This window comes from Chenopodium album, chromosome 20 (assembly GCF_948465745.1).
Source record: "Chenopodium album chromosome 20, dcCheAlbu1.1, whole genome shotgun sequence".
NCBI classification, from domain to species: domain Eukaryota; kingdom Viridiplantae; phylum Streptophyta; class Magnoliopsida; order Caryophyllales; family Amaranthaceae; genus Chenopodium; species Chenopodium album.
The window spans coordinates 16656661-16669495 of NC_137853.1; the positions used below are offsets into that span (position 1 = coordinate 16656661).

General features: G+C 36.9%; 1 protein-coding gene across 1 annotated transcript; it reads right to left on the reverse strand.

Moving 5' to 3' along the window:
* Window positions 1–4343: 4343 nt before the first annotated feature.
* On the reverse strand, window positions 4344–9049 carry LOC145598179 (kinesin-like protein KIN-10B). The gene is made up of 14 exons (XM_081654496.1): window positions 8626–9049; window positions 8368–8536; window positions 7212–7605; window positions 6927–7132; window positions 6406–6710; window positions 6257–6323; window positions 5964–6104; window positions 5778–5859; window positions 5371–5663; window positions 5240–5286; window positions 5125–5146; window positions 4969–5031; window positions 4822–4860; window positions 4344–4711 (listed from the first exon to the last, which is right to left on the reverse strand). Exons 1-14 carry the CDS (start codon window positions 8841–8843, stop codon window positions 4667–4669), a joined length of 2091 nt encoding a protein of 696 aa, XP_081510622.1. The 5' UTR covers window positions 8844–9049; the 3' UTR covers window positions 4344–4666.
* Between the last annotated feature and the right edge of the window lie 3786 nt (window positions 9050–12835).

Below are 12835 nucleotides of genomic sequence, written 5' to 3' on the forward strand. Positions count from 1 at the left end.
GCTTGTAATTCTTTTTGTACTTCGTGTCCTTTAGGGAAACACGTTAAACTTCCTTTTTATGATTCTATGTCGCACACTACTTTTCCTTTTGATATTATTCACAGTGACCTTTGGACTTCTCCTATTATTAGTTCTTCTGGTCATTGCTATTATTTATTGATTCTTGATGATTACAGTAAATTCTTATGGACTTATCCTATCTCTAAAAAATCACAGGTCAAACACATTTTCCAATCTTTTCATAAGATAGTCCAAACACAATTTGAACGTAACATTAAGACTTTTCAATGTGATAATGGCACTGAGTATGTTAATGGTACTCTTAAGCAATTTTTTGAGAACCAAGGCATGCTGTATCGTCTTTCTTGTCCCCACACCTCTCCTCAAAATGGAAAAGCTGAACGCCACATAAAATCAATTAATAATATTATTCGGACCCTTCTTGCTCATGCATCCTTGCCACATTCTTTCTGGCATCATGCTCTAGCCATGGCTACGTACCTCCTTAACATTTTACCCACCAAAGTCTTAGGTTATAAATCTCCTACACAAATTTTATACCAGCGTGACCCGATTTATTCGGCTTTACGAGTCTTTGGTTGCTTATGTTTTCCTCTTTTCCCCTCCACTTCCATAAACAAATTGCAAGAACGGTCCACTCCTTGTGTCTATCTTGGCCCCGCGCCAAATCACCGTGGTTCGAAGTGCTATAATTTATCAAATGGTAAAATCATTATTTGTAGGCATGTGAGATTTATCGAAAACGAATTTCCGTTCTCAAAATATCACAAACCGAATTATGATGATTATGATTTTTTGGAATTTAATCCATTAAATCATCCTCCCCATTTGCGCACCACTCAACCACAACATCCTCCTTCTCCAGCCCAGCCCACACCAAATGGGCAGCAAACCCCTCCTTCACCTTCTGGGCCGAATCTCCCCTTCAGCCCACCTTCTCCACCTACTGTCATAAGGTCGCAGATGGGCTCCCAACAAACCGCAGCCCAACACACACCAACCCTGCACCAACCTTTGTTCGACAGCCCGGCCAATACTTCCTCACGAAGTACGGCCCACCTCTCCTCCCCCCCTGCCAGCGCCACAGTGTCTGCCACCACCAGCAGCTTAGCCGCTCCTCCCCCACCTACCGCCACTACCCATCAAATGACCACAAGAGCTAAAGACGGCATTGTCAAACCTAACCCCAAATATTTTTCCAACCTCAACACAATGACCACTACCTCTATCTCTCCTATACCAAAGGACCCGGTTAGTGCTATTCGTGACCTTAATTGGAAAAATGCAATGTTAGATGAATATAATGCTCTAATTGATAATCATACTTGGGATTTGGTTCCTCGGCCTCCTAATGTGAATGTGATTCGCTCTATGTGGATTTTTCGTCATAAACGAAATTCTGATGGTTCTTTTGAGCGGTATAAGGCTCGTCTTGTGGCTGATGGAAAGACTCAGCAGCAGGGTATTGATTGTGATGAGACTTTTAGTCCGGTTGTCAAACCGGCCACTATTCGTACTGTTCTAAGCATTGCTCTTTCTCACTCTTGGCCGATCCATCAGTTGGATGTCAAGAATGCTTTTCTGCATGGTAAGCTCAATGAAACAGTTTATATGCATCAGCCCATGGGTTTTCGTGACAAAAGTCGCCCTGATCATGTTTGTTTATTACGGGGTTCTCTCTATGGTCTCAAACAGGCTCCTCGGGCTTGGTATCAGCGGTTTGCAGATTTTGTCACATCTATTGGATTTGCTAACAGTAAATCTGATACTTCTCTGTTTATTTTTAGGCAGGGATCTGATACTGCTTATATTCTGTTATATGTTGATGATATCATTCTTACAGCATCCTCTGACCGTCTGCGGACACGTATTATGGATCTATTGTGCTCCGAATTTGCAATGAAGGATTTAGGTCCTTTGAGTTTCTTTTTGGGCATTGCTGTGACTCGTGATGCTAATGGTATGTTTTTGTCTCAAAAACAGTATGCTTCTTCTATCATTGACAAGGCAGGCATGTCTAACTGTAGCCCTTGTCCCACCCCTGTTGACACGAAATCTAAACTTAGTGCTTTTCATGATGACCCATATGAGGATCCCACTAAGTACAGGAGTCTTGCAGGTGCTCTTCAGTATCTGACTTTTACCAGACCTGACATTTCATATGCAGTTCAACAGGTGTGTCTTCACATGCATGATCCGCGCAATGCGCATATGGGAGCTCTGAAGCGTATTATACGCTATTTACAGGGCACTTTATCTTATGGTTTGCATTTGTATAAGTCTCCTATTGATAAACTTGTTGCTTATACTGATGCGGATTGGGGGGGATGCCCCGACACCAGGCGATCTACTTCAGGTTATTGTGTGTTTTTTGGCGACAATTTGATTTCCTGGTCTTCTAAACGGCAACCTACATTATCTAAGTCTAGTGCAGAGGCCGAATATCGTGGGGTTGCTAATGTTGTGTCTGATTCTTGTTGGATCAGAAATTTGTTGCTTGAGCTTTATTTTCCCATTCAAAAAGCAACTATTGTTTATTGTGACAATGTGAGTGCCATCTACCTCTCCGGAAATCCAGTACAACATCAACGTACGAAACACATTGAGATGGACATTCATTTTGTACGTGAAAAAGTCGCCAAGGGCGAGGTACGAGTACTACATGTTCCTTCCCGTTATCAAATTGCAGATATTTTTACGAAGGGCCTTCCACGGGTTTTGTTTGATGACTTTCGTGCCAGTCTTAGCATCCGTGATGCTCCCGCTACGACTGCGGGGGAGTGTTAGAATATATTCCAAATATATTCTTTGACTTTGTATTATTGTATATAATCAGTTTAGCAAGTGTATATCTCGGAGCATAATCCTAGCCTAGAATACTGCTAACGGTTGCCGAGTTTATCTCGATAGTTTGTATATTTATACTCCAAGCTAATCAATGAAAGATCGACGATCAATCTCTTTCAACATTATTGTGGACCAGGTCCACGCAAGATTTTCTGGTAGTTCTAAACAAATAAATAAAAAATGGATAATTGCTCACAAATGACATTATCTTTAGGGTAGTTCTACACAAAATTTCCATTAAATTAATCTATAACCAATATTAAAAATAAAAATAAATAAATAAATAAATAAAACGAGTTTTTACTGGCAGATTTTATAATTACGGACGGTCTTAAAAATTAATCAACGGCTAAACTATCAGGAAAAATTATACCGTAATAGACAAAAGGAATACTAACATTTTTTCATTTTAAAATTTTTTCACAATGGCTTTGACGATTATAATAAAGAGGACCATCAAGCTTCTTGGATGTCTAGGTACATACAGTAACTAAATTTTACAGGTACATACTTTAGCTTATCGCGGCATTGTAGAGGATATCGAGTAGAATAAGATAAGGATTGAGTCTTAAAAACATCATTCATCGCCCTCACTTAATTGTGTTTCTCCTCTCGCACAATTACACTCCCCAAGTGGCACAATCGTCTTGTATTTAGTTGGGACATTCGTTTTTTTATGATGAAATAGTTGGGACACTCATGTGTGATTTTTGAATGTTTATAATGTAATCACCCGTTTAAAAAAGTCTTGATCGAATGTCCATATTATTGTATTCTCCCTTTTTGAAAAGTCTGAAATGTAGCCTTATTGTTATGTGTTGGGGAATTTTGTATGTGTCAAGTGGGATAAGACGAATAAGGAAAGGTCTACATTGATACTCCATATGTAAAAGTAAAGGCGATAGAGTGCAAGGTAGACACTTTCAATGAATAATCAACTAAATCGTAATACACCCGTTTTATATTATCTGCAATGATTTGATATAAAGTAGAGTGGAAAAATGTCTAATCGTTATAAATAATATAAAACTATAGATTTTTTATTATTTTGTGGTGGCATGAAGTGATAAACCTTCTTTTCATATTGGTCCCTTCCATAGTTTGCGAGGCCGTGAGCAATGAAGTTTGCAGCTCTCTTTGCGTGAAGACTAGTCGCTGCCTATTCTCTCTGCAGCAACTCAGCAACATTCATTATGACCGCCCAAGCTCATGATCAGTATAAGCTGCAATGTGGTATTGTCCAGCATACATTTATGCGCTTGCACATCAGTTTCGAATTCCAGAAATTTAATTTTTCTTTCCCAGGCTGTAGCTAATTCGGATTGGGAATAATATTCAAATAATCTCATTCTAGATCAAGGTTAAATATACTCCGTATCTTTATCATTCAACTTACAGTTGAGTCATCATTGTAACCATTCAATCGAACACTTTTCTTATCGCAATCAATTCAACAGACATGGCACCAACAATTTTGAAAAATAAGTGACCAGAAAAGTCTCTTTAAATGTCTCAATCGACAGCTTTTGGAGTAGTTGATGCAACAACACCACCAAAGTTTAAGAGGTTACACCCATTTAAAAATGCTTTAAACTCGAGCTATTCACGGAATATAATCATATATACAACCAATTTTCTCACAGAATTTCACACAGATTATAAAAACAAGAAATATAAATGATCAAGAGCAACATTCCTCAGCGTCATGGATGATGTACAAGATACAATTATACAAACATTCACCTCTGTAAGCCTGATATACAAGATATTTTACAGCTTCAACACTTCCCATGTCATTTCATGCAAATATGTCCTTGGCAGCTTTGCTAAACATGTGTTGGACCTGTATATGGATGTACAAAAAATAAATAGTGATCCGTATTATATTCGTGAGCCATGAAAGAGTGCTTTACATATTAATCAAGAGAAACAAAAAAATGGCAATGCATTAACCTGCTTTGACGAAAGACCAATTTTCTCCAGATCATTCAGCTGTAACAAATGGTAATAATACTGAATTTGTTAAAATTCTCGAAGCAATGAAGAAAACAACGATATCAAATTTGAAGATCATTCAGCCGTAACAAATGGTAACAATACCGATTTCAATGGACTGGATTCTCTTAGCTCGATGATGTACTCTGCCCTCTTCACTCCAATGCCCTGAATTAATAGAAATTAACCGAAAACATATCCGCTTTGTTCAGAAAACCACGAGAGCATATTGTTAATAAAGAATCTTAAATGTACACGTACCTTCAGTTCCACAAGTTCCTCCCTACCAGATAATTGAAAAAAAATGGTCAAACATCTACACGACAATAAAACTGGCAAAAATTTTAAATTCAAGATAAGATTCTGGATGTAGTACCTTGTTGCAGTATTGAGGAAATCAATGTACTCCTGGGCGAAATAGCTCTGAAAAACATGAAATCGAAATCTGGGTTTAGCAAAGTTAATGATACTTCTGCAGAGTATGTAGAACTGACATAGCTCTAGTACCTTCATATTAGAGCTACGTGCATTAAATTTATCTAGTGGAGTGCCAAAATCTTGAAACTTTTCACGAGTCACAACAAAAGGAGTTTTTGGAGCATTCGACTCAAATAGTAGTGAGAGCACTTTGTCTCTTGATGAAACTTCCTCGACTGGCAGTCTAGTTATATTGGAATCAACCGGGGATAGAGCTTTCCTCAGTGGACTCTGACATGCCATAATTTTGGGCCTGTTAGGCGGAGATTGACTCAAGTTTCCAGCTCTAATATTTGCCCTTTCATCATCCTCTAGAAGCTCATCTGTAGACAGATAGTAATGTACTAAAGTTCATCCTTCTGAGCGGAAAAATGATATTGAAAAGCAAAAGAAAGATTTATATTGAAGTCGACAATTATCATACACAAGAATAATACCAGGCAAACAGGTTGTTGATTCAAAACTGGTTGAATTCATCATTGATTGATGTATACTATCCTCAGCAACAGGGTCCTTCAGCTGTCAGATAAATTGTAATTACTTGAAAGCTATAGAGAATTATAATATGTAATACGTAGTTTAAAACCCAACACTTGCATTGATTTGTGATAAACCAAGCAGACCTCATAAAATACACAGTGAGAGTCATCAAATTTTTGTGGCGTTGATTTGTCATTGAACTGCCTATCTTCAACCACTGTCAGAACTTCTGCTTCATTCAGGTTTAAGTCTTTCAAACCCTCTAATTCTTGAACAGAAACATACTGCAATAATAGTGCAGATGTGTGAATGAAGTAAATGAGCATTTAGCTGAAAAAATTGATTCCAATCTTACTGCATTTTGCATATGCAGGAAAGAGAATGAAAACATATGAATTAAATTGGAAAGTAATAAATTTTCTTATGGAATACTCACATCAACTTTGCAAGATTCAGATGCAGCTTCAGGGGCAAACAATTTCCTTTGAGGCACAGACAAGAACCTGAACAATAAAACGTGCAAATTAGCAAGATATTGAGACATAGTGATTAATCCCTCAGTTAGATAAGGCGGATCAACTTCACCTGTCTTTCACAGTGACTCCTTGATTTGCAGTTTTTGCCTTTGAAGAACTATGTGGTACTGCTTGTTTCTTCATAGAACTAATGCTACCAGGGGACTTAAGGTAAAAGGGAGAACCAAATGCTATCTTTCTTTGAGAACTCTTTGCCTTTCCTTTAGATTCAAGCCATGATTGCAACTTTGCTTCCATATCAATCTTTACCTTTGGGGTTTCTTGTTTTTGTGCTTTGGAAACTACATTGGAGACATGTCGAGAGCGAGCTGCTAGGCTAACAGTATGGACTGCCTCTTGATAAGCACCTGGATTCTGCCACAAATTAAAAAGAGCTATCAAAATATGCTATCATTAAATCAATTAACGACTACATATGTAACAAACCCATAATAAATCCCACCAACGGTTAGATTTGACCGAGTCCAGAAGATTGCAGCCTTGCACACAAAAATCATTTTCTACAATTAAAACTAAAACAAAAACTCTATTCACAGACTCTAAACATCATTTTGTTATTCAGTTCCATACCAGACAAGCTACCATCAGCGCACGACTTGTCCCCCCAAGAGAATCCTGCAGTATGCGAGTCAACTTGGTCTCTCTATATGGAACCCGGGGTTTATTGTTATTCAAAGCATATATGACATTGGATAAAGCAAACAGTGACTGATTGATCTTAGCACTCTCTTGCAACCTGGTTCCATCATTGCCAGACCTTCTGTTGTCTTCATTACCTGATAGAAAAATCACATATTTAAATATAGAGGAAAATTAATCAAACACAGATTATATATTTCATTATAGTTCTTTGACCTGCTAAATCTATAAGGTTCAGCTTCCCAATAATGCTGGTCTCCAGTACTTGATCAGAAGGTTTAGAAACTGTGATTACAAGCACTCCATGGCTCCTACTCGAAACATCATTGAGGCCAGTATGAGCAACTTTACGTCTTTGGATGCCACGAGCAAACACATCATGGAACTCGGACATTGAAGTCACCAAGACTCGAGACAGTCCTCTTAGGTGAATTTGCCCCTCTTTATCATCTAACACTGAGATCTCGTTTTCTTTGAGCTCCAATAGATCATAGCACCTATCTAGATACACTTCATAATATGATATTTCGACAAAGTTTCCTGTATCTTGGCACATGGATAAAACTGTTGACATGGCTAGCGGCATCAGCCCTGGTTTCACATCAGTACCCTGCACCAAATTCCGACAAATGTAATTCCAATAAAAGGACATAGGAATGCTTGAGCCTACTACTAATCTTTAAAATTTTTGTGCGTATTTGGGACATTGGAAAGCTAGGAAAACTATTTCACTTCATCTTGTATACATTATAAAAAAGTTCATAAAGCATTCGTATCATTTACTAGTTGATTGAGAATAAAGAAACTGGAAAATATAATATGATAAATTTTCACAGAAAATGAGATTGTTTAATCTTCACTATGTCATCTTTTCAATTTCCCAAAAACATAACATAAACATAACAGTTCTCTTTCTAAGTTAACACTACTCCGTGTACTATGATCATAAGAAAACATACAGGAAAAAGTTTTGAATAGAAGTAATTATTCATGGCAAGTTATACAAATATCCCTCAAATCCCTGGTCCTATTCGCTTTGGCCTAAACATCATTAAGCTCTAGCAATGACATATTTCTTCGTTATCCTCCTTGATGAACATCAACAAATAAAGTTTACACCTGCACCCAGGAGTACCCTAGAACAGCGCTCCACACAATACATCCATACATGAAGTACACAAAGTCCCTCTCGTGTACAAGCGCGATGTGGCACGTAGCCATCAAGTGTTACAAGTACTCCGAGGTGCATGAAATAATCTAGCAATCAACGAATTCAACACAGGCTACGTCTTAGGCGACTAATTTAACAATGGTATATTTATTCTAACAACCAAAATATCTCCTGAAATTAAAAAGTATAAAAATTGAGTACCTGCATAGTATAAGTCTTTCCACTACCAGTAGCACCATAAGCAAAGACAGTAGCATTGCACCCATGAAAAATCCCAGGAATTAACGGCTTCACTTCTTTTTCAAAAATCCTAACAACATTATCATCTTCTTCCCCAAAAAATCCATCCAATTTGTACAATTCTTGTCGACTGAACACATAATTTCCACAATTATAACTTGAAAAAATTCTCAGAAATTAAAAAACTTGTAAAAATCCCAGTGAATTAAAAACCCTAACCTGGTTTCTTGATCTTTGAGATGAATGGAAACTTCATGATTAGAATCCAACCCGCCATTTTCGGTCAGAGTTGAGACACATGGAACTGAATCTTTGTTGTTTGATGCAATTTCATGAGAGAGAAATGGGCGTACACGAACAAGTACTCGTACTTTGGATACTTCGGTGCTCGATTTTGCCGATTTTGCAGGGGTTAATGGCTTCAAATTGCTCGCCATTAGAAGAAAAGTGGAGCAAACAAAAATGAGAGAAAGAAATTTGAAGAGAAAAGAAGAATGCCTGAATTGAGAGAAGAAAACAGGTGACCGTTGGATGGATGTGGGTTTGAGTGAGTGAGTGACTGGAATTTTGAGTTAATTTTCCGCCGAGTTTATTTAAGCCGGTGACCGTTATGTTTTTCAAAGCAGGAGACCGCTTTTCGCTTTTTTTTTTTTTTTTTTTTTTTCAATTGAAACTAGTTTTTGGCCATGCCCCATATGTAACAAAAGTACTCCCTCTATCACATATCAACAGACTTCTTATTTCTCATTTTTCACGGAAATTAAGAAACTAAATTATTTCCTAAAATACGTGATTGGGAAGTACAAAAGGGATAAAAGGACATTTATTGCTGCTGTGAATAAAAAAGAAAAGAATTAAAATAAATGCATAGATATGTCAGCAATCATTTATAATATAAAGACCGATCACAATAATTGATGAAAAACAAAAAGAACCAACATTCATTTAGGGCCTGTTCTCATTGACTGAACTCAGCTGAACTGAACTGAACTGAACTCAGCCGAACTGAACTGAACTGAACTGAACTCAGCTGAACTGAACTGAACTGAAATGAATATTTTATAAGAGAAGGAAATTAGGAGCTGAACTGAACTGAACTGAATTTCAACATAAGAGAACAGACCCTTTATAGGGTGCACATGGATTGCAACAGTACAAGGATGGGATGAAAATTTCTTAATCCTGCCATATTAATACTAAGGGATTTTATGTTGTAAATTAAGGGTATTTTCATAGGCTATAATAATAAGTAAACAATAAGATCGAAAAGATGATCTTATGACAATGAAAGAGTACGGTGTGTCGTGATGCAAATCACTGACTTGAAAACGAAATTCCGGCGCAACCGAGGTGCACAATTGTATTCGCCGGCACGTTCCCTAAGGTTAACACACCACTTCCACACAAAGGCACTTTTGGGTGGAAGGATGGAGCCAAGTAACTTATGCCCAATATAGAGTAAGTGTTTAGCTTGTGTTTGATGTGTAATTTTCTTTGTGTTCTAAATCAGAAAATGATCCTTCAACTTATAATGATGGATGGAGGAAGATGGAAGATCATAGAAGAATATTTTCCATCAATGGAGGGTGAATAAATCAGAATAAAGATGAAGATTTAATCACCATAATCATAGTCTTAAATGTAGGGGTTACAAGGGATCAAAAGAGAACAAGAAAGGAATCCAAGAAGAAGGCAAAAAGACGCTCAAGAACTCGGTATCCCACTTGCCCGGACCGGGCAAGACTACGCTTGACCGGGCGAGCAAGCCCAGCCAAACGTGGCTTCTCGCGCCCGACCGGGCGAGCTTGCCCGGTCAGCCCGGACAAATGAGATTTCTCATTTTTCTTGAAAAATAGTTTCTACCTTCTTCCGCCCTCCAGGGCAGACTTGCCCTGGCAGCCAGGGCAAACAAGAGAATGAAAAAAAATACTCCTTTAAACTTGTTTTTTTCCTTCCTTTATTCCAACAATGCCCCACTAAAGGGAGAGAAGAAAACAACAATGAAATGAAGCAACATATTGGGCATAAGAGGAGATCAATACATAACACTTAGATATTACATAAGTAATTTGAAATCTAGTGCTTAGTGAGATGAGACAATGAATTACAAGTATAAGGGTGGACAAGCCTTGAAACCCTTAGACTCTTGATCAAGGAGTGGACTAACCTTGAAACTCCAAGATTTAATTCAAGACCCCCACATCACATACCTTTCTCCAAGAATTTACTTGAACTCCGCGAAGAGATATGCTTTTTCATAGCCAAGCATATTCACCTTAGGTCTAGTGGAAGCTCTAGGAAATCCGCCCAAGTTTTCCATAGAAGATGGCTAGTCTTCACAACCACATAGGTGAATCACAAGCACTTCTCAAAAGTACTTAGTCAATGGGGTTAAATCATGTTCATAAGAACTTAACAAATGCTACATTGTAGCCGTTAACCCCCACAAGACCACGTATTCATTAAGAGCCTAATGCTCAACCTCACAATAATCATAAACAACGGTGATCCAAAGTTTTAGTGCGTCCACTCAAACAATTGGGTTCATTAAGAGTCAAAGGACTCAACCTCAAACGGTGGATCAATCAAGTGCGTCTCAAATAGCACCAACCAAAAATGGTTTATTGTTCCATTAAGAACTCAAAAGAGTTCAACCTCAATCAAGCATTACAACGCATGCCATAGGGATAGAAAAGTAATAATTTTCCACATGGGCTTAATGCCTATCCCCCTCGACATTTCTACAAATTATCAAGGATTGTGTTACATGTCCCAAATTTCCTTACCATAGTGCAAAATTATTTTGCTAGAATACTTTTCCAAAAAGGAAAACTAGCATGTTACCAACATCAACTTAATTTGCACAAATGGTTAGAAAATATATTACTTAGCTTTCACCATTAGGTGAATAAAATAATAAGACAACGAACCCCAAGCTTTGAAATTTCAAAATCTTAATCAAGTTCAATCCTTGAAAATAACATAGTCGCATTAGTGAACTTTCTTCATCAACCATCAATTACCAACACTTGCCTTCCGAAAAATTTTTGAACAACTTTTTCCGGAGGCTAGTGCATTTCACAACCTTCATACCTAAAAAGATACTTAGTAAAAGATGAAGCAAGTTTAAACAACAATGTTAGTAATTCACTATTAAATTTGTAAAATATTGCACTACAACTATTTCACAAACGTATGCTATGTTAAAATAAAATGCAAGGTATGTCACTACCACATTGCTAAATGTATTAGCATACTCCACTCAAAACATACTTTAAAAAATTTTAAAGTACAAAAAATTCATGCTAATACAACACATATTCTACTCAAGTGATGACATGAACTACAAACATCATATCATTGCAAAAACTTTCCAATCACGAAACATGTATGACACTTTGGAAAAACCAAAAACTCATAATAATTATTATCATTCTCAAAATAATAAAACATATGTCATATCCAAATTCGTGAAAAATTGCACAACAAATTGAAAAGAGAAGAACTTCAAGAAAGCTATTTACTACCACTATGCATGTGATTCTCAATACCACCACATTATTAACATTGTAGAAATAACATAAAATATATATCATCTTGAAGCAAGTAGTGAGAAACAAACTTAATCACAAGTATTAGATTCTCACAAGGTACTAACCACACTCTTGTACCACTCCCTAGGTAATAATCTCAAGTCAACTCATACTTCAACTTTTAACTCACACTTGAGCTTCCAACTCACATTTCTTATCTTCAACATGGAACTCCCCAACCTAAGTACTTAAGTCATCACTTAGAAGGCTTAACAAACTTCAACCACTTGAGGGAAACTTATCATCAATGACAAAAGATCCAAAAAAAAATTAAGTCATCTAAGTAAGACCTACATAGTTCCATTAAGACAAGAAAGACAAAGTCACCTTTACTCACAAATTAGCCTTGATCACTCCCAACAACACTTAGTGAATTGACATTGAAAAAACTTTAGAAGAAATATGTATTAGGAAACACACTCCATAAAAAGATAGGAGAACTCTAAGCTTGTTAGAAGAAATATATATTAGGAAACACACTCCATAAAAAGATAGGAGAACTCTAAGCTTGTTAGAAATTATCTAGCTTATCCTCAATAGTTTCTTCCAAGGTAAACAATCATTAATGTTATCAAATCATTAAGTTAAGAAAACACTCTTCACACATTACATAGAGAAACCAAATCAAGGCAAATAAATAATAGTCTTTAGCATAACTAGTCACTTTCATGCTTTGCATCAAATAAAAGAGAATCTAAAAATGATACCTCTTATTCCTCTTATAGTCAACTTGTTTACTCAATAAACAAAATAAATACATATTTGGGAATATAGCAATCAAGAGACATGAGAATTCCATATGCATAGTCAATCACTCAAACATGACATAACGCATA

Excerpts from the sequence above, each read along its gene's own strand:
- LOC145598179 (XM_081654496.1), bottom strand. The coding sequence starts at position 8,843 with ATGGCGAGCAATTTGAAGCCATTAACCCCTGCAAAATCGGCAAAATCG. Across the intron at positions 7,606-8,367 it reads GAAAGACTTATACTATGCAG|GGTACTGATGTGAAACCAGG; the intron begins GTACTCAATTTT and ends AATTTGGTGCAG. Across the intron at positions 5,032-5,124 it reads AGGAACTTGTGGAACTGAAG|GGCATTGGAGTGAAGAGGGC; the intron begins GTACGTGTACAT and ends CTATTAATTCAG.